Source organism: Lycorma delicatula, chromosome 1 (genome assembly GCF_047948215.1).
Source record: "Lycorma delicatula isolate Av1 chromosome 1, ASM4794821v1, whole genome shotgun sequence".
NCBI classification, from domain to species: Eukaryota; Metazoa; Arthropoda; class Insecta; order Hemiptera; family Fulgoridae; genus Lycorma; species Lycorma delicatula.
Window position 1 is genome coordinate 278,079,888 of NC_134455.1, and position 24,095 is coordinate 278,103,982.

At 31.2% G+C, this 24,095-nt stretch overlaps 1 protein-coding gene across 1 annotated transcript in view; it reads left to right on the forward strand.

Annotated features, from left to right (window-relative positions):
• Positions 1–23,211, forward strand: part of LOC142318316 (lachesin-like) — a 470,857-nt gene extending 447,646 nt beyond the window's left edge. The window contains exons 12-13 of the mRNA XM_075354889.1: positions 17,236–17,441; positions 22,539–23,211. Of these exons, the coding sequence (XP_075211004.1) occupies positions 17,236–17,378 (143 nt within the window). The 3' untranslated portion in view covers positions 17,379–17,441; positions 22,539–23,211. The remainder of the gene's footprint in view (positions 1–17,235; positions 17,442–22,538) is intronic.
• The last annotated feature ends 884 nt before the right edge of the window (positions 23,212–24,095 follow it).

Genomic DNA, 24,095 nt, shown 5'->3' on the forward strand with positions numbered 1-24,095 from the left:
TGATACTGTCAGTTATTTAGTCAATGAAGATTACAGCGAGATAAACTTCACTGTTCCCTTTCTATAGTACGAATAAACGTGAATTTCATCGATTCTTATTTACTCGTTAGTTCAATAGAACGTAAAAAAATAATGACGGATGAACTCGAATGAATAACTGTCGACTTCTAGTTGAACACAAGCACACATGAAGAAGCACGAAGGTAGGGAAATATGGAATCTTGAATCTACTAGTCGACGGTCGGTCGGAATATTGAAGGAAAAGAGTTATTTTAATCTTGAATATTGAATATCATTCAAATTTCTTTAAACAAATAATAGTTATTTCTCATTTATTTATTTAATAATAACAAAATTTGGTGTTATTTTAGTTAAGGCTTCAGTAGTGCCTGTAAATAAAATACTTTTAATTTTCTTATTTCCAGTTAAAATCAGATTTCAATTAAAAAATCAAATTAGTTTTTTACATTGTTATTTAGAAACATATTATCAAAATTGTTTACTGCAGACGATAGCGAGATATTATCTAAGTTGGAAATTTAGAAAAGAATCCGTATTTTAATTCGAATGATCTGATTAATACTATAAACTGAATTAATGCATTGATTTTAATATGACTGAACCTGATTTTGATTAAACAAAAGTATCATTAAAGCATAAGCCATAACCACATGGATTTTTTAATTGTTTCATTTTCATTCATGGATTTGATTGTAAAGTTATTTAACAAACACGAAGAGTATTTTTTTCTGTTATTCATTTGAACATTAAAGATGATATTATAAAAACTACTAGAACTAAAACAAGATACAAAAATTTTAATTTACTAAAACCAACATATTTCAAAACGTAAAAGTATGTTCTAAAAAATGCTATTTTTCAGAACTGAAATCATTTACAGCTAGTCTAAATCATTTACGATGTTTTCAGTAACATCACTCAAATAGAGACGCTAGGTTTGACTCGCATAACTTGCATATAAATTTGAACTTTCATTCATCCATCACTCAGAGATGTTTTCTTTCAAAAATAGGATCTATTTTTACGTTTCATAGAAAATCATAACAGATTAGCCAATTTATTTCTATTTGCCAAAGATCTCTCAAAAACCAATTGGATATTTCTTTGAGTTTTTCTATCAGACTTCAATTGACGAAAATATTTTAGTTATTTATAGTAAAATCTATTTTTTAGTTGGAAAGAAATCAAACATCCGTCTCAAAAGTATTTACGGAAGGTTCTAGTCCGTCTTTTTTATGAACAATAATTTTTTTTTTTTAAATTAAAAGGTGTTCTTAATTTTAACATTGGAAAAACCCTGTTAATCACATATACAGGACTTGAGAGATAAATGCAAAAAAGCCCCAAACATTATTAAATGTTTATCCCCAATCAATTGGGGCTCAGATAAAAAAAACACTATTAAGGCTGTATAAAGCATTGGATCAATCGAAAGTCGACTACGAATTATAGTATTCTCATCCGCTAGAAAGTCTCATTTACGGAAGTTAGACGTAATACATAACAGCGGAATTAAATATGCCAGAGTCACTTTCCGTACAAGTCCAGCGACTAGTATAATGTCAGAAGTCGGAATAATGCCACTATGTTATAGAAGAGAGATCCTATTGCTATGATATGCAGCAAATATGTGGGCCTTTCCAATCCGTATAAATAACAAAATATTTAACAATCATCCATTGACTGCATTATACGAACGTCCTGCTATCTAGTCTAGACCATCACAAACACGTAGGGGGGAACATTGTGACGCTTCCGATCGCTACAAACCCCCCTGTTCCAGTTATGATGGATTTCAACGGGAGTCGTCATTCGTCCCCTAACTTTCTACATCTCATAGTAATAAGCCACGCTTCGTTGGGATGCCACCGATGTAAATGGCTCGGTAGACGTTTACATCGGTGATTTTTGAACTCAGCTTTTGCCTTTGCTTTAGAAATTGTCCGGACATCTTGAATGTCTTTCATCGTTTCTCACTAAATTAACTAAACGAGTTTGCGGAAGCACGAACCCCACGCCTAGTTCTACTTTTATTGAGCCAATTTCTAGTAAATGTCTTGAAATTTGAGGTAATTTAACAATAATATACCACCAAAAACGTTGTTCGCAACAAAGAAATTTAGTCCTAGTTCCCATAATTAACTCAACTTCAGTTCATACCACAGACTTAGTTTAATTTACGGACTCCGATCTAGCCAACAAGGGAGAGGCGGTCAGACCTCATACCTGCACTCAGCTCCATCGCAGAGTCCCGTGTGACATTTACTTGCTTTCAACCAACGTCGATATGCCGCTACACCTCACGGCTACATGGGATCCATGCTCTCGGCAGTGCAGTCGCCATCCCGCCGACAGTGTCGTGTGCTCATTCAAAACTGCCCTCGCCAAAACCCACTACACCTCACGACTCTATAGTAACCCATGACCTCAGCAATGCAGTCACAGTTCCGCCGACAGAAATACAAACAAAATTATCTCCACAATTCTAACTAACCTTGGCTCGATGCCAGTACGGCTACTTTTGACCAATCAACCGCGAAGGCGGTCCCTATCTATCCGGGGTGTTACTCTACTTAATCCCGTCAGCCGTCCTGCTCAGGGAGAGGAAGCGAAGGAAGCCAGCCACAACAATTATCTAGTTTCTGCAAGTCTTCCAGTTGACTGGCAGGTCAAAAAAGGAATCCACTCTCACTAGTCCCCTAACAACTTTGGTTCGTTCTGCCTCGTACCGCGGACAAACATACAGGACATGGTCCACAGTATCATCGAAACTATAGTCCAAAGAAGGTATCGATGGCCTTCTTTGGAACAAACTGAAGGTGCTCCTTGAATTGAACCCTCACTCATCAAGGATGACATCCAGATACTTCTGAACGGTAACATACCTAATCGGAAGGCATCACAACCCGTGGGTGACGATTTGCGGCTAGACGACCCTTCAGAAACATCATAGTGGTTTTCTCCGCACTGATAACCATCTAATGCTGAAGTCTCCTAAACCTTAGCACCTTACATGCCTGTGTCGCTCTGAGCTCCATATCGGCACGCAAATTGCCCTCAACCAGCAGCAAACCATAGTCGGCATAAGCCACGATGCGGCGGCCACTTGGCATCCGCAATTGCATGAGAGAGTCGAACACAACGACCCAGACGAATGGACCTAGAACACTGCCCTGTGGACAACATTTAGATAGCGTTTTTCCTACTTCCCAGTTGCCGAAGGACGACAGTTCTGTCGCTGAAGTAGCTCGAGAGAATTCTAATCATATTTAGTGTGCACCCACGGTGCTGAAGTTGAAACAAGACGGAGTTGTTGAAGGCCCCGGATATGTCCGAGAAGATGCCGAGTACATATTTGTACTCGCTGGACGAAGCAAGATCCATTACCCTAAGAATTACGTTCTCTGTGCCTTTTTTTGGACGAAAACCATATTGTTCAACCTTCAGCATATTGTTAGAAGTTAACCTACAATTATTGCGGAGGTAGAAGACCTTCTTGAAAACCTTTCCTACTACAGGCAAGCGTCAGAGGACGGTAAGAAGAACTTACAGTGGGATCTATGTTGCCACCGTTGAAGAGTAATTCACGTTAAATAGTAATTCATCACGTTTCCAACACGCTGGGAAATACCCAGCAAAAAACATCGTATTAAAAACCTAGTCAAAGGATCAAGAATTCCTGGAAACGTACGAACAAGAAGCTCTACTGCAATACCATCATATCCGGGGGCTTTATTCCTAACCACGCTACAAATTATGGCAGACTTCCGCCTCAGTAATTTCTGAAGACAGATTCTCAGAACGAAAACCTACAACTTCCCTACGAACACGTCGATGACACGAGGTTTCATCAATCTCGGTATCATCTGGAAGCAGATCGTTCATTAGAAGAGTGAGGATACGGTTTGTTGTGTATAATAACTCCATCCTGGGTCGAGACAGCCGATAGAAGAATGTCTTTTTTCCGCTTATGACTAACCTATTCTAAACCGGCCGGAATACGGCATTACGAATTGACATGAAAGTATGAAATTTCTTTACCAAAGACTTTAGCAGTTTCTACAAGATAAATACCTCCATGGCTTTTACCAGCGGTAAACACAAGACTGGGTCTCTTCGTAGAAAAACAAAAGAGAAGCCAGCAGTGTTTGTGCTTAAATGTTCTGTCTTGACCATTTTGGTGTTTCTAAATAAAATTTAAGGACTCTTTACACCCTTACGTATTACGAACCTGATGGTATTGTAAACTTTATTTTAAAGAAGTAACGAGAGCTAATGACTGTAGAAGTCGATGCCCATGTAACCAAAAAAAATAAATAAATAAATAACATAAATACCCTGAGGTAGATAATTCCCACTTCAGGAACATACCACCTATGTTCCACGTGAAGGGTGGCAACAGCTATACATACGTATGATACTTATAGCTGACTAAAGAGTGTTTTCCTCAGAAATATAATGATTTTTTAACTGTCTTCCACCTTCAGATCACTTTGTTGGATTGGATTTTTTCGGCCACCTGCAGATCATGTACATTGAAAATAATTTGTAAATGGACTTATATCACATTTAGAGCTGGCGATGTGGCGGCCAGGGTCGATTTTATTGCGGGTGTAACTGAAATCCTTCTATCGTCTACATGCTCCCCGCGATGGCAAGCATGTAATAAGGTGACCATGTAAGTTTTTTTTTTTTTTTGATTTTTTTTTTAATTGTAAGCTTTGTTTATCTCGGTAGTTTCAATATAGGATTTCACGCCTACGCCCCTTCCAAGTATCTCATATTTTTCAAATAACAATAGGAAATTCACATATCAATTTTTTAAAAATGTTTTTTTTTAAATATTTCATTATTTATTAATTCAATATTATTTATTTGCTTATACATTAATTTCTAAAACAGTCTATGTAATATATTGTATTTAAGAGAAATGTTTAAAGTATTGTAAAAGACCATTAAATGAATGCTCACAGATAAAAAAATACCTGCTTTTATTTTGACCATTAAACACAAATACTCAAATAAAATATGATTTAAGTAATTTCCTAGTAAAGTAAATTTCAAAAATGTAAAAGGTATTATTATGTAAGTAGTATTAAGTTTACCAATAGTTTCATTTTTCATTAAATGTTATTCACCTGACCCTGGTAATTTAAGTATTTTCTCCATAGCATCTAATAAAGTTCGGTCAATTTTAGCGCATCTGTAAGCAGAGATATTTTAATGTAATTTATTTTATTTACTCTATAAATTTTAAAACTCCAAAGTAAGCTATTAATAAAAAGTATTTTACAGAAAAAATTAAAAACTTCCTAAGTTCCAATATCCTTTCTTGCGAAAGTTTTATTACTTTATATACTTTTTTTACTCAGCTTCATATAACTAGCGTATCAGGAATTTAACTGCTACAATTGATCATTCCTCTTTAACACAGTTTTTTTTTTTAAAATAAATAATCGATAAGCCATAAAAGTAGTAACAAGTCTAAATAAGTTGAGGACAATGAAAAAGGACTTATTAGATAGTTAATAAGACTTATAAAAGAGGGTGTAGAATATAATAGTTTATTTTTAAGTTTAAACTATCAGGCCATTAAATAAAATAAATTAAAAAAGGATCTTCAGTAAGTTGAAAATAGGAGAGTAATGAAATTTTAACTGTAAATAGTAATTATGAAACGAGATTATACGCGTTAAACTGATTGGCAGCCATTACTCGATTATTATAATAAATGGAATATAAACTAAAAAACAGCAAGGGAAATGGCAGGCACTGAATTAGGCGATGTGATGTTAATAATAGTTATTATTTATAACTAAGAGAATTTAAATTAAGTTATGTTAATCCTGTTTAATTGAATGTCATAAAATCAGACCATTATGACACCTGTAATTCGAAAATTTAAAATAAAGCAAGTTCTATGGTATATTAACGTAACTTTACTCATATTTTATTAAAGTACGCAGAAATGCAGATATTGAGTTGATTGTATTAAGTCTGTCACACCATCACACGTCAGTTTAGTTCAATTACAATTACCACAATGCCGTATCTATCAAGAATACAATGGGGCTGTACGTAATCCCGCAGTCGTTTGCCTGCGGTACTCTTTAAACTGGCATACAAAATATGTTTATAGATTAATATATATTTAAAATTTGTTGTGCCTTTGCATAAATATGTTATGCAAGATGAATAACGTACGCTATTTACAAAATCGTTATCAAATACTTATTAAAAATGTTTTTATAATTACGTAAACTATTAAATTTTTTACTACTAAGTAAAACATATAAAACAATATTACGGAATAAAGCTCACGTCATAACTCTTTCAGTTTCAGTAACGCAACATTGTGCAGTTGGATTATTTCAGTTCGTACATTCCAGAGGCATTACGATTGTTTGATAAACTACATAACGATTCGTTAAGAATTTTGCCTGAAAACTGCGTTGTACCCAATTTTTTTTTTTTAAATTTCCAAATGATTTCCTCCAAACTACTTTCCCGTCTAGATAGCGCAATAGCAGACATATATTTCTAAAAGGAAATTACTGTAATCGGTTCAATTTAGGCAAATGCGGTTTTCATGGATCTTGACGCTTTGACATTTAAGAACCCAAAAAACCTGTTGGAAATTTTCTAGATATAATGTTCGTATGTATGTGTGTGTGTGTGTGGTGTTAGCCTGTAAATCACTTTATATCTCCAGAACTAGTAGACCGATTTTGACCAAACTTGATCAGATAATTTCTATATATGGGGTATCGATACCATTAAATTTTCAACTTAAAAGGTTAAGAGGTGGGTGAGGCTGTAGAGCAAGGTCACCCTCAGTATTTCGAGATTTCGCCTAATTAAGGTCATACTTTTCTTAGGCTCATTTGTTAACAATTAAAAATTAAGGATATTTGTAAAAAAAATTCGCAAAATAGCAGCCTCACCCCAAAAAATAATAGTCGTCTGCTATGTTTGGACGTCACAGTTGAGCGGTGGAATTAAATAAATGAATAATATTAAAGTGTAAAAAAGTTACTCATTCTGGACGGTTCTCAAACTCGATCGCTTGGTTGACTCGGTACCTGGTGTGTTAAGTCTCGCGGCTACACCAGCCAACCGACACAGCGAAATTTGTTCTATGTTAGTAGTAAAATTACATTAGTTTAGTTAGTGCCGACCGTCGTCGCTAATACCGCCACACCCATGCCAATTAAATACAGTATGCACACGCAATTTAGCTAAAATCAATAAATTAAATAAACGAAAAAATATTATAATTAAATAAAATGATAAGTATTTTAAATTAAGTTGTGTGCGTATTGTGTACATCATGTATGAGAAACAATCCACAGTGTTGTCAGTTTTATTTTTTTTGTTAATAGATATAAGTGTACAAAGATTCAATAGATAAAAAAATCTCTTGATTCCAACATCAATCATCCTTTGCCATCTACCTAACAAATTAAAAACGACAGCTCATCATTTAAGTAAGAAAAACATCCTTAATATATTAAACATAGAAAATAACCGCCTTTAACACTACCGCTTTATAAAATACAGAACTAAAAAAATAAATGCAGAAAAACAATATTTTAAATGAATAAATACCATAAAAATCTATCACAACTTTTACCACATTCTAATATATTCCTTCTAAACTCACAAAATCCACTAAAATTTAGGTCAGCGGTCATCTAATTGAAAAACAGCAGCAATATTTGCTTAAGTTAATAGATTTATGTTTAACTATTAAAAAATTTGATAGTTAAATTAATTAGATAACTTTTACCATCACGATCGTCATTGATAAAAGCATATAATATTTTTATAATTGTATAAACTATTTGTTTAAAGAAATAAAAAATTTATTGTCAAATACATACATAAAATTTGAATAATATAATTTCTGTTGAGGAGGGATTTTTAAATGATAGTATAAATGATAATAATAATAATTCCTTTGACAGATCCACCCCAGCCCAGGTCTGTGCAATAACTACGCACAAGTCGGGGGTGGGCAAGGACACGATACTTCGGTACCTTCACTTATGTCGGCCAACGGGGAAATGGTCTCGCTCAGGAGCTCTCTGTGTAGTACGGAATTGGCGGTCCCGAGCTGTCGGAGCTGGTTGAGGTTGTGCTTCTCGGTTTCGCTGGTTTTTCAGCGAGAGCGGGAGGATTGATCGTGATGTGTTTTGTCGATGCTGGGCAAAGTGTGGTCGGGGAGTGCACATCCCTTTTTTCGGTTGAGGAGTCAGGTTGACGGTGGACTGTTGTGAGCTTGCTCTGCCAAAGTCTTGAGCCGTCCAGTGTGCTTCGGACACTTTGGCTCTTAGCAGACATTGTTTATGAGTACGGATATCGGAGCCCTTAGTGCTACGTGCAAGCCCTGGGATGTCAGTATCGTAAGTCAGGTAGTACCTGATTCCCTGGCCCGGGTTAAATTTTTAGGAGGCGGCTGACTGGGGGAACCCAGGCAGGAACACAGTTGGGCACGCCCAACTGTCTCTCCGCTCACACCTTGCGACATACTAACTGGGATAACATAGGATTATGGAACTTTCAACTTCCACAACTTCCGTGGCAGAGGGTCCACGTAAAAATCCCCGTGAAAAGCCTCTACCTTCGCTGGCGTAGAGTTTAGCGACAAAAAGGATTTACTGTTATGAAAAAGATGGATCGAACAAAGTTTTGTTCGAAGAGAAGCGCTCCGATTCCGAAATATCTTGTGGTCAAGGAAAGGGAAGGCTATTTTACAAAGACTAGCCATTTTGTGATAGCTCAAGAAATCACGGAAGCCGTTGGATTTCCATTAAAGAATGTTAGCAAGACCGAAGTTGGACTACTTGTAGAAATAATGACTACGTACAAACATTACGGTTACTTAAACCTAAGAAAGTTGGAGTACTAGACGTTGTGGTTACGCCGCACGGTAAATTAAGTACGTCAAAATGTGCTGATGTATGTAGAGATTTACTGAACTGTACCTAAGAGGAAATCGTCAAAGAGTTTCATGCTCAAGGATTTGTTACATGTCGACGATTGAATACCCGATAAAACAGAGATGTTGTACCCTTCGCGTCACAAGTCCTAACCTTCAATATACCGAAGAGGATTTAGGCAGGATTTCATAGACGTACGTCCTTTTATATCGACTCCACTGCAATGCTATGAATGTCAGCGAATCGGACAAATTGCGGCGATATGCACCAGGAAACATATCTACGTTTGTGGTGAGCCATGCATCCGGATGACCTTGCAGGGACCCACCTGTATGGGTTTATTGTCATGGACACAACTCTGCAAGATCCCGAAATTGTCCTATTTACAAGGAAAAAGTAACTACTCGGAAAGGCAAGAGATATAAAAGGTTAGCTACTTGAAAGCTAGGCAGATTGTTATCTCCAGATTGCCAAAGGTTGCGTCATATGCCCAGGATGCTGCAGCTCCTGTAGCTTCCAAAGTCATATTATCGGAAATAGCATCAGTCCTCGCAAATATGGTCCTATATATCGTCAAGCAAAAAATGAAGAGACGACCATCAAGAGGAAGTAGCTCAAAGCTAACGCAGAAGATAGCAGAAGTTTCCATAGAAACAAACTCGGTCGAAGTTTGTGCACAAATTAACACAAATTAAGCAAAAAGAAGCAATAACTGAGAAAAAGACTCTGCCAACTATATCTAAAGTAAAAGTGCAGGTAGAAAAAATTCCATTGAGGGATCCGTGAAACCAGAAGTGAAAATAGTAAAAAAGGAAGATTTTTAAGAACTAACAATGGAGCCTCCAAAATCCCGAGGCCTTTAGCTGAGAGGGCAAGAACTTCGGCTTCCCCACATATTTTAGCGGTGAGTACATCCAGTGTGGACGCTGAGGTACATCTAATCGCGCCAACCGAACAAGTGTCATCCGATGCCGACAGCAGGAGATATTCAACGACTTACGGTGGATCTGAAGACTATCTCCGAGGCCTCGGGTACATTGGATGTCGACATCCAGGCCTTAGGAAGATAGAAAAAAAAGCAAAATAGGTTGGCATAAAGGGAAACCTAGGTGAGAGAATTTGAAGAAAAGTTGATCGTATGTTTTCATGAAGATTTTTATAATAAAAGATTTATTTTTAATTTTTTATTTTATAAGTATTTTTGATGTTTTATTGTAAGTGTTATATGTCATGTTAAGTGGCAACACCCTTCTCATCTTCGGTTTAAAAGTTTTTTCGGTTTGTGTTTTAATTCTAATAACAGTGAATTGTTGTCTGATAGTTTTAACAAAATTTCGTAAGAAATTGTTATAAAGGTTTTAAAATAACAAGGTCCTTTATATCCTTGTTACGTTGTATTTTAGTGATTTTAATAACCATTGACATGTCTCTCTCTACCTTTAGATGCTCTTTTTGACAAGACTCATCCTTGACTATGTCGCTTGTGTTCTTTTTAGGGAGGGTAAAGCTTTGTTATTTTTTTATTTTTTGATGTGGAAGGAGCTAACGACCCCGAAGCAGGTGATCCCCCTAAAATCTCAACAAACAAAAAATGATTGCTAATAATCAAGTAACGAAAATTGAATCGTTACGAAGTGAAGAACCTATTAAGAATAATGTGATATAGTTATTTTTAAGATGTATTAAAACAAATATTTCAATTAAATAATGAAAAAGAATACGTATTTAGCTGGTTGTGATTGCCATAACACTGATCTTTATCCATGATGACTAAATGTAATGAAAAATATTCCCTTACACTTAAGTCAGTTTATATTAAACATTTTTTTATAAAAGAAAAGAATAAATGATTGATTTGTTTCATTATCTCTCGTATATGCTCTCTCTCTTAACAGTAATGTAGCATCTAAATATTGTGTCGTTTAAGTAACAGTTATTTCCTGTGATAATAATGACATCTATTAATCAGCCCTTCGCTGATGAACAGAATGATTATATGATCTCTACGGCTGAATAATAAATGCACAGCTGTTGGCAAACCGACGATCACCAGTACTTTTGACTAAGTAAAACATTTACTCGTCACTTTTCCAAGTGAAGTTTAGGATATACTGTGTATATTAAATTTGTGAACTTGTTTTCTGGTTTTTGAATAAATGATGGCTTTAAGTAAATTGAATTGTAGGACAAAATTGTCGTTATTGAGATCAACTCTTGTTTTGTTGGTATGAGAATAGTATATTTGATGTTTAAAAGACTCAGACAAGTAATGATCTGAGCGCATAGTCTAATTGAAGTTGGATTTGGAAAGAGTTTTTGTATAAAGCCTTCAGTGTTAGAGAAAGGCGCAGGGATCGCTTTGTCACTAATCGGTTAATTTGACAGTTGAGGGTGTAAATTATGGTAGGTGGTAGTGGTTGGAGGAAGCCATACAAGACGATATTAATTTGAATAAATATATAAATGGAAATGTTTTCCGAGACATTTGCATTGGTACCATTCGGAGGATTTAATGATGTGTTACCAGGTTTAGAGGGTCTAAAATACGATCTCCAGTAAAGTCCATAAGGCTAGGAACGGAGGAGGTGATGTGGCGACTGGGATCGTCACATGGCGGATGTCTTCTCTTCGGCGGTCGTATATAGAAACGTGAAAAGGGAAATAATTAAAAATTATTGAATGGATGATTTTATTTCTTGCAAAATAATTCACATCACGTTTAATACTATTTAAAAAAATATGTAATTAGAAATACAAAAGTTATATCCAAAAGGAATAATTACATTTTAATATTTTTTTGTAGACACCTTCCTTAAAATTCGTTGACTTATTGAAGCTAAAAGATAGAACGCAGCGAGAAATAAGGTACTCCTTACAGTTAGTTACTTGTGCAGGAGATATCAACATATTTGTTACAACAAAGTTACTCTGTGTTCAGCACAAAATAATAGTATTTTATTATTTTACAGTAATAAAATTATACAGATTGTTAAGTTAAATTTTCCTTTTCTACGAGATGCTTTATTTCTTTCATGAGAAAAGTACATCTTATTACCGCTAAGGAAAATTTGTGTAATTTTTACATTAAAAAGAGTATATATATATATATATATATATATATATATATATATATATATATATTATATATACTCATTTATTTCTTCGTGGGTAATTCGTTAGCAAAAGTCTCACTGGATCAAAGATTTTAAAAGAATTAAGTTTTGGCCATCTATGTGTTTTCTAACCGAATAAATGGATGAGTAATTTAAAATAACTGGAAAAACTTTGCTTTTTATTAGGAAGTTTTATCAATAAAATGAGTTACAAAAGAAAAGTAATTAACTTATTACATTTACTAAAAAGTTGTGATATTCTTTTTCTTGTTTCTACATTCTGTAGGACTTTTAGAAAATAATAAGAAAATCAATATTAAGCTTAACATTGTGAAATTTTATGGAGTTTACTATTCGGTATGAGTAGGTTATTTTACAAATATCTTATTAAAAAAGACAGTCGTTGAACTGCCCTTTAGTACTACCGATGTACTAATTTTACTTCCAAATTACATTATTTTATTATGGATACATAAATAAACAGTGGTAGTCTTTTTCTGCTTCTGAAAACTAAAGAAATTACTTTTTTTTGGTTTTAAAGGCAGTATACAACGCTATATGATATATGTTTGTGAGCGTTCGTTGTTATCGTAAATAAATTCCTTTTTTTATCTTGAGAAAAATAAGAGAAAAGTTAATGAATATTTTATATTTTTTTACAAAACGTATTGCTTATTGATACTAATGTTTTTTTAATCATTTTGTTTCTTCTTTCTAATAAACAGGCGTTTCAGTTCACGTATTCTAACGGCTTTGTGCCCCTTCAAGACACAGAAATAAAATATAGTGTGTTATTTTAAATATAAATGGTTTGCTGTTAATAGAAATTGCTGGTTAGTTTTAAGTGTGGGTGACTATTTCCTGATATTATCGTTAAAGTTTCCCTACTCATGCAGGACGAGACAGCTGTAATGGCTTTATCAGCTTTTATCAGGAGGTCCATAGACTATTGATGTTGTTTCATTTTTGGTTTTCATTATAGATTTTTTAAATTGATTTAATACTTTCTTCTTTTTTTAGACAATTTTTAACTTGTATTTTTTGCATTTTATATTTTCATAATCGAGCATAGTCAAATCTCTCTTATGCGTATTCTTAAAAATGGGAGTAATTATCACTCAAAAAATTTTAGCTTAATCATTATCTGAATTATGATGATTTCAATTCTGTTGTATAAGATTCTTTCTCTAGAGAAACATTACAGAGTGTTTCAAATACAAGATGGAACGAACATATACATTACTTATTAGAAAGCCACACTACATGATATGAGAAGCAAATGTTAACTTACTGCGTTATCAATTAAAGCTGTTCTTTATTAAAAGAAACATAAAGATAAAATAATAAAACTGATAGACAAAAAAATGTTTTTACGTTTCTCTAAGAGTGATACCATTTCTTGAATTGAGTTTTTGCGTACATTACAGATCTCTAAATAAAATTGTTCTATCACCCTAAGTTTTAAATAAATTACGCTTCAAAAAAAATTACGGGAAAATACAGTTAAAATTTGTAAACATTATAATTTTACATTGCCATAGCTGTGTTAGAATGATTTTGCTGATGATTTTCTTTTATAAATAACCTCAGGCACATCTCGTATTAAGGTCCAACAGTAATCGTCTAGCATGTTAGTATTCCATTTCCTTTTAAAGCGGCTTTCCAACGCCGATATGTTTTGGTGGAAACGTTCACCGTGTTCGTCGCTTACGTCTGCGAGGTTGTCCGGGAAAAAAATTCCAGATGGGAGTGAAGGAAATGTATTTTCAAAGAAATATTACATCCCATAGTTCTGTATGAAGTAAGAAGTCGATTAACAATATCGTTTTAATTGTCGGATTTTTGTTCGCCGAGAAAAGTTTTGCAAACGTCTTTAAATGAAGCCCAAGCTGCACTTACTACATTATTTAACATCGAGTTAAATCTCTGATCAACTCTCTTAGTTCAGGACCAGCAAATATTCCTTCTTTAATTTTTCCTTCACTTAAATTTGGAAATTTCTGCCTGATGTACAAAAATTCGGGACTATCCTTCTTCGTTGTATAACAAACTTTTTCATTAGCTTGATATGGAGAGGGGGTAAAAATATATTTGGGTTCAACTAAGGGCTTATGAATAATATTTTTCCCATTTGGTGTTAAGTTAAACATAATGTTTATCCGTAGCTCGGCTGTCCCATTCGCAAAGAAAACACATGTAATTTGTATAGCCTAAATGCATGCCTAACAAAATAGTTATAACTTTCAAATCACCACAGATGTTCCAGCTATGATTTATAATTTATTTTTTCAAGACGTCTTTCATCACATCGTATGTCTCTTTCAAATTAATACCATAAGCGATTGGTAGCGAAGGATATTTGTTACAGTTGTGTAGTAGAACGAATTTTAAATTATACTTGGACGAATCTATGAGAAGGCGCCAGTCCTCAGGTTTGTGAACATGTCCTAAGGGTAACATAAGCTCATCATTATTTGTGCCATAAACCAAATTATTTTCATCAATAAAGTACTGAGAAAGTTCTTTTTGTCAGTTTCGAAAGCCCGAAATATTTGTATTTTTTTTAAAGTAAATTCCAACCTTGCAATCTTGATCCTAACAGTTAAGCTTCATTTTTTGATAAATGTAAATCCCTAACTAAGCCACATTTAATTCATCTTGTGATATAAGATGTGCTTATTGGAAGATAATTAAAAATCAAATTTACTCTTGTCTTCTTCAGTACTGCCTGATTCTTCATGGCCACTTTCGAAACATACTTTCACAGGTGGCTCAGGAACTGGAATAATTTCACTGTGAGGTACAGGCCTGATTCCAAGTTGCAGTGAAGAATACTATACAGTAAGGTTAGATTTCTTAGAAATTTCAGACCCACTTGTTAAACAAAAGTAACAATCGGTTACATGATCCTTTGGTTCACGCCAAACCATAGATACACTTATTGACAAAGCCTTCAATGTACCTTTCAGCCATCCTCTTAAATACACAGAACAATTAGTGCATAATATATGTGGAGCCCACGTTTTAACCTGATCACCAATTTTACACTGAAAGTACAAGTGATATGTTTTTTTTTTAAATTAAATGTGTAATGTTTGAAGGGAAAATGAAACAAAGATATAATCGTTAGAAAAATAACAACTGTAAATTGGTGTATGCAGAAATTTTATACTCATCGTAAGAATGTGAATATTTTATATGTCATACAGATCACATATAGTCATACAGGTGGAAAACACACGTAAAATTCTAAATATTACATATATTATAACAGTCAGAGATCTACTGTTAAGTGGCAAGTTAAGATTTTTTTGTGTTTTTTATATTTTATTTTACTGTAAACTCATCACTTACATAACAATAGGCACCCACATCATTTACACAATTTCGAGACATTATGACACTGCACTGTGTTACTAAAGACAGCAATAAGACTAAATAAAATTAATTCATTCCTAAATCCAGTGCTTAATACAAACAACACAGCTGTGTTTTCAGCTACATGTTTTGACCAGCACAGGGGCATGATTAATCTAGTCCATGAAGGCTCGCTCTTCACTATTAGATATGATGTAATATGTGACTATGATATGATTTAATTCTTTGTGTAGTATTGTTTATTTATAGCTTAAAATTTATGTTAACAAAGTTAAACAATAAAATATGAACTAACAAAATACATAATAGGAAAGGTTGAAATGCTAATTATACGTTGAAAAATGAAAAAATATACTTTAATTAAAATTTAAATATTTTTCAAAAATGGTGGGTGAAAGAAAGATTCTGAGTTCATGTTCGTTTTCAGAGTCAAAAAACAGATTAAAATCATTTATCTCATGTTAGGAAAAAAAATTATGTTTATCAGTGTAATTAACACACGAATCTTCAAATTTTACTCCTCAGAATAAAAATTAAAAAGAACTCTCACTAATTTTTTTCAATAGTTTACTAAAATTGAATAAATAACCTTAGTGCATTACGTTATGTTTGCCAGAAAAATGATTACCCGAAAACTTCTTTAAAACCAAGGATACAGAAAAAAATACGTTTACAAAAACATTTTCAGTTTCTTAATTTTCACCCAGTTTTATAAAAGAAAGATGGGTATACAGTTTGACATCTATTTTAGCACATAATTACTTAATTATGGACTTTCCATTATAGATTTACAAGATTCACAGCTAAATTGATAACTGATATAAATACGGTCTACCTACGGGAATGTATGATATTTTTTCCTCATTAATCTATGTTTATGATTTCGATATGATTTAGTCAGGTACATACAGATTACTTGTCATATGTCATGATTATGTTACTTCCTAATTCATTTTTAATTTTTGTAAAAAAAAAAATCTTAATTTACAACTTAACAGTAAATCTCTGATTGTTATAATATATGTAGGATTTAGGATTTTACTTGCATTTTCCATCTGTATGACCATCTATGATCTGTACGACATATAAAATATTCACATTCTTACGATGAGTGTAAGATTTCTGCATACACCCAATTTACAGTTGTTATTTTTCTAACGATTACATGCTTGTTTCATTTCGTATTGAATTTATACTTTTTTATGTAAATATTTTTTATAGCAGTGCATATATAAAAGATTTATTCTTCTAACAAACAAAAAAAATTGTTGTTTTCCTTATTCTCCAGATGATTTAAAGTAATGATAATAAATGGTTGCTATACTTTTTTCCTTCATATACTTTAGTAAATTGTGTAGTTAGTCATTTATTGTAAACCAATCACTTATAAACAAATTTGGTACGATTTATAAATTTATCCTAGCTAAACTAATTGTATAATTTCGTTGTACATTATCAAATTCTATTTTCCAAAGGTCTTTATTATTATTAGTTTTATTTTACTATATCCGTTTTTTCGTTTTTTTTTTTTTTCTTGATGATATCGCTGCATAAGCTTGAAGCTTTTGCGTAAATATGGAAATGGAAATTAATACCGTATGGGAAATGACTTCCTGACCGGGATTCAAACCCGGCACATCCGGATGAGTGGCCTAGACGCTACTACTCCTCCATGAAGATCGGCGACAACACTTTTAAGAAAGTATTTTAAAATTATATTAAAGAATAGCGCCCAAAATTACAGATTTTCTAATGTATTTCAATTTTTGGTTTATTTTCAGATGGGGAAGGAGATTACATATTGTCATCTGTCGGGCCATTTTCAGATCAAGAAGGTGGATCTCAAAGTAATCTACTTCAAAGAGAAGGGGAAAAATGCTGTTTACTTCTGAGCAGTTTATGTATATTAATATACTCTAGGTGATGCCTGGGCGAATGTGTAGGCGTAAGATATACCTGAACTGCACGCTAATAATGCTAAAACAAGGTTGAAATAAAAAATTATATATATTTATAAATAAAAATTAAATATTAATTTTATTTTTTAAATATTTTGTGAAAAAGTGTATATATATAGTACTTGTACAACTACAGATATTTTTCGTGATATCTTTAGTTAGGAAGATATGTAAGGATTAATTTCTCTCATTTGCTTTCTTCTTTAATTTTTTGAAGTTATATAATTTTGTCTGAAAAAGGAATCAATGTATATAGTACGTACCTCACGGCTTATTATAGTTGTTAAAACAATGAAAAATGGTCAGTACTAGGCCGTTTGTTATTTCATTAAATTCCAATACAACTGGAATTTAAGAATCCAGTACGATGTAAAAAATGTTTAACAAAAATTTATTACTACAAATTTTTGTGTTTTGATTTTGAATGTCTTTAATCCATTTATTTTGTTTTTTACCCTACATGTAATTAGATGCATTTTTATCTAAAATCATTGAAGATATTGAGCTTAACGTATATTTTGAATTTAAATACTCGTACATACATATGTTTCAATTCAATTAATCTAAAATAATGTATTATATCTATTTGCATAATAAACAAATGTCATTGAAATATTACTAATTCTGTTGATTTACGAATTGGCTGTAAAAAAATGGAAAAAAAAATTAATATCAAGAAAAAATGGTTTACCTGTATACGTTTTTTTTAAAGTTATTTTACTTTTCTGTTATTTAAAAATTTTTTAAATTGTTGTACGTAATTTTTTTACTACTAAAATAGTCGTAAAATATACGGTTAGCTGGATAAAAAACTATTATTAATAAATATATTGAGTTATTCCACAGTTACGAATTATTTAACTATTTCGATTAATAACTCAACTTAATTCATTCTACTTTAACCCAAAACGAAACCAAATTTAGGAAATAATTAAATTTTATTTGCAGATTTTTTTCCTAGGAACATTAAGTATCTGCGAAACGTAAAAAACGTAAAAAACGTATAAATTTCCTTGTGTAAGTTAAATAGCTCTTCTATAAATATTTTTCGAAATTTTTATTACGTTTAATTAATTATATTCAATTTTTTACATGCTGATTTTTTTCCCGTTACTAATATAATTTACAAATTTCTAATAATGAAAATAATAACAGATAGTAATAATGTAACGTATTGCAATTAATGTAATATAATAGATAATCAAAATTTATGTTCTAGCTATAACATTTTCTAATAATAATAATAATTGCCGTATAAAATTCCATAGAAAGGTTAGCCTAAATCACATTTACGTAATATAATATAAAGTGTAATGATCTGAAATCTTACTTATTTTAAGAGTCTGTTTTTAATTTTTTGCAAATTCTGAATGTAGCTTATAATTTTATATAAAATTATTAATTCTCAAAAGTAAAATAAGTTATTGAGGCATTAATTATTTTGACTGGACGATTGAGTAGAATGTAAATGTGAAGAAATTGAACCGAAATTTATCTATAGACTTTGTTGAAATTAAATTAAAATATACACGATTAAGAAGAATTTGCAGTCAAATTGAAATCGTAATTTGGTAATCAAAGTTCAAAAACAGATTATTTTCATACATGTAATAAAATTTGTTTTTAAGTTGCTCTATAATAAACTTACAATATAATAAACGTATAAAATATCTGTTAATATTGACTTATTACGTATTTATAAAGAAAAATTACTGCGTATAATTCAGGATATACGTAAAACATGTAATGGACATTTAATCTACAATTTGATAATAAACTAATTAATATATTATGTATACATATACAAGGTGATAATTTGTATTAAATAATTTTTATAATATTCTATAATGAATTGTCTTGTTATAAGTCCTATATTGTAAATTAATTAATGCATTGGCTATATGCTTTAAAATATTTTTTGAACTTATTGTGAGGTTATGTGCATAATTACCAGTATAATATTGAAGATATAAACAATCAGACTTCTTAATTTTTTTTTTCTTAAGCGTAGTAACTAAATATGTATTTAAACAAAATGTGTAATACAGATACTATGTGTACATAGATCCTAATAGAAAACACTGATACTGGTGTGTTCTAACCAGGAATATTATATAACACACTCGGTCAGAACACTAATGTATATATTAAGTAATCAAGTTTAATTTAACATAATTGTATTCTAAAATAATAGTAATTATAACATTTACATATTTATTTCTTTGAACAATGCAAAAACAGTAACAATCATACAGTAGAATTTCCTAAATCAATTTTTTTGTCCTACTGATCATATAATACATATCCTAAATACAATAAGGGCTAAATCCTATAATATGATGATAAAAAAATACAGACATATAATGATTGTAAGACGTAAACTTCGTGATTATTTCGCAAAAATGACTATGATAATATTATAATTTACCTTCAAATACTTCTTAAAATTGTAATCAAACTTAATTCATATTCTTAAGTTAAGTCAGCATTTCTGTTATGTTATTTACTAATTGACTTTTGATATTGTACTCATTAACTATTTGATGAAGAGAAATAGTCCATAATTAATTTTACGTTTTTATGAAAATATTTTCACAAATACGTAGAAGGTATCATCCATCTCCAGTAAAAGTTGGTATGAATATTTTTTTGATTTAATCGGTCTAAAATATTTTTTTTCAGAAAAAATATTTTTGTCTATTGGCTTTTAGCAAAATAATAATGATTAATATATTTAAAAACTATGGCTGATTTTATTTGGAATTTTCTGCCACATCTTCACAATAAAAACAGATTATTAGGTAATTATTATCAAAAATATCATACCACAAATTATTAAATCTGCCTTAGAATTTGAACTAATTATAATTTTAAAACTTGGCGTGCTCATATATTCTGAATTTATATCTAGCCGTTCATCTACAAAGATGAATTACCTATTTTATAGAATAGTATTTTCTATGGTTGTGTTAGAGTTATTTTATTTATTTCATCAATAATATTCCGTACTAATAAGATTGCGAATGTAACTTCAATCAAACGTTTATTTTTTGTTTATTATTTATTCTGTAATACCACATAGCACCGTACTGTTTTAGGTAATCCTTACTCTCTGGTAATCTGGTCTAGAGTTGTCGAAATCGACAAGCTTATTTTCACTCTGTTCTTTGATATCTGAAATTTTTTCATTATCATTTAATCTTTTTGGATTCATTACCGTTCTTCTAAAAAAATCAAATGTAAAGTATATTGGATTCAATTTGTAACCTAACTTGAATGTTCATTATATTTTTCAGAAGTTTTTTATTTTTATCGGAGTATTTTTGTCAAATAGATAGAGAATTGTCAACCATATATCATTTGGGTGTCGTTTTTTTTTTCCAAACAAAACGATTTTTCTTTAGTATAGCTCTTGAGCTGAAAATAGTAAAATTAATATCTTGAGAAAGAAGTAATTAAATTTCATAAAAATCTGTATTTCTTTTTTAATGAAATTTATAATAACTGAGGATTATAAACCTCAGTAACTAACGATACAAAGTCTGTAACAATGCTAAAAAGTATAAAATTCTTGAAAAGCCATTAAAAAACAAAAAAAAATCTCACAAAAAATTATTATTTTTTTTAAATCTACTCTAGCAATAACGCAAAGTGAAAATGATGAGGTGAATAAAGGTATGTAAAGAAATGAGTGGTGTTATATTGCTTGTATTTTACAGTACGTCTAAAAATAGTGATGAAAAATTGTGTAAGAACACCAAAATAAACCGATATCATTTTGTAAACGAAAATTCAACAGTGAATTTAAGTTTAAAATAATACCAATAAACTTTGAAATAATACCAATAAATTATTAAACAAATATAAATAAAGATACTGATCCATTTACTCCCTTTTAAATCGTAGATGACTAATTATTTATTTTGTATTAAAACTATTATTTACGTCAATTGAATATTTTTTAGATTGTAAAGAATTTTTCCTCTGGTTACAATGACAGACATTATTAGCACATACTTCGACTAATAGCATGTTGAAGCTAATTTTAGAGAATGGGGTTTGCCGAAATTCACTGACGAGAAGAACAGACCACTTGAAGGTATAGCAACATGGTTCTTGCATTAGTGCTTTGCCCTTCACCGCGGTACTTCCTTTGCAACGGACTATGCTGCTGTGTTTCAATAACTAGTAACCACCCTCCTTCAATATTCTTAATTTATAGCAACGTTTTTTTTTTGTTTTTTTTTTATTGTTCTTTCTACTGAAAATTTAGTCCAGTAACATAAATTATCAAGAAAAATTAAAACTATTTCATTAAATGTATTTACTTAAAATAAAATTTGAGAAAATTAGTAGATTCATAATTTTAAATATTTATAAATAGTGTAAAAGTTTAAGTCCAGAGATTTAATTAAAAATTTTTACAAGCATTCAAATTTGAATACCGATCAAAGCGTATCGTTAAATGATATTCATGTAATTTACGCATGTAAAATCTTTTAAATTACTTTTTAATTGCACTAAAATGTTGTACTTTTTCTGTTTAAAAAAAAACTTTTTACACTCAAAATTAGTACTTACTATTAAAGAAGTTATCAAACTATCATAGTTCTTTCACTGTATCAGAGCAGTTTTCGTTCTATATATAGAGACTATAAATCTTCAAGTACTCAAAGTATACTCAGTTTTATATTTCATGTTTTGAAATTTCCAGTTTTGAACGGCCTCCCAGTTTTAATATACGAGGATCTACTCGTATATTGATACTTAGAGACACTTTCCTAACTACTTTTAATTAGATATTTATTGGTGATATATTAAATGCAATATTAATTTTCCTGGTAGCAATCTAATATTTAAATACAACAACGTTGGTTGTATAAAAGAAAAGATTCGTTTTGATAGTTTATATTGTATAGTAGTATGTTTTGTGTGTATGTGTGTGTTGTGGTGACTACACACGATGCTACAAAGCATTAGTTTTCCAAACGCTAAAATTATCAGCGAAATTTTGAATAGTACATTTGGTCAGCTAATTTTTCCCTAGTAAAGTAGTTTTCTTTACTTTATGTTGACATAGGTACTAATTATATTTAAAATTGAAGTAAATATTATTTTTGTTATAGATTACTGAAATGAAAAAATGTCACTTCCGGTGCAATCTTTTCATGGAATATTTACGGACATAAAACTCGAATAGTGAACTGGCTCTATCGCGCTTACCTATTCGTGAAGTTCTTACAATTTATTTTAATTTTAAATTTTACGAAATATTATGAATTACATTAGAAACCATCTTAGCATATAATCTTAAAACCACGTTGCAATATATTTAATGAATTACATATTCATTCTCTTAAATGTTATTATAATATATTTTGCTTAACAACGAATTAAAGACTATGACTTTGTAACAAAAACTATAAATAAAATGTACCTATATATTTTTTTTATATTCGCTTAATTATTGATGCAATTATTTATTTACATAAACCACATGTTAACTATTTGAGTATTCATTAACAAGGGTAATTCCATATTGTAAGAATTGTAAATAACGCGTATTTGTACAATATTTTATATGTATAATAAGCATATCTTTAGTGAATTTAACGTCTAATATTTATGAAACATGTAAAAATATAACCTGTGTTGAATATGTGAGAGTGTCAAATAATTATTATTATTATTAATATTAAAATTATGCAGTAATTTCTGAGAGACTGAAAGTAACCAGTGTAAAATAAGCGTTGTTAAAATTGCATATTGTCTACTGAATATGAAAAAACTAAAATAAAATGTTTCCAATAAAATAAATTGTCTTAATTTAATATTAGCGTGTACTTTTGAAACCCGTCCTTGTGTAATCCTGTGAAAGAGGAAGGATTACTATGTATTAACATTCCATTACATAGCCAACTATCGGATTTGCTCGCCTACAACGGGCATCTTTTCGCATAAAGACTGACATGAAACTATTGTAGGTGCATTCAAAGATTTTCAAGTGGAGATCTACATCAGTATTGTACAACCCATAGTAATGCAGTATAGTAATACCATTTCCATAAACAAGCCGTCTTGATGGTTAAGCAATTTTATTTGATGTCAAATCAAACAAAATTACTTTACTGAGCCGCATGCGATACTACTACAGAATTGCCTGTTAGCTCTCCCATCCTGTGAGTAACTGTAGGTAACGTACATGTAGGAAACATGATCGTTTGATTTCTGCTCTTGTAATCTCAGATAAACGAACAATTCATTTTGTTTTAGTCAAGTAAAGATTGAATGCGTATTCATTTTTTACTTTTAGCAAGTTATTGATAAAAATGTATGTAAAACGTTGGGTTCATTTAATTTGGACGAAAAATTCAAATTTTTTTCGACAAAGAAAAATGAGAAGCTTAGAGTAGCAATAAAACCAGAGGAGCATTCCCAAGCCGAATACAGAAGTTGTCACACGTACAAAGGCGCTGACCTCTTACATTCAAGGTAGGCTGTCTTAGTTATTAAATTATATGGCACAATTAAAAGCTGCACATAGCGAAGGAACTTTAAATATTGAATAAAGACTTTTAGGTTGATAGGTTATAAATAGGTTAGAGTTTATAAATAAGCATGAACTTTTCATAAAAAAACGTAAGTTTGCCAACGTTTGTTGGATATTTGTAAAGAAAAATTGT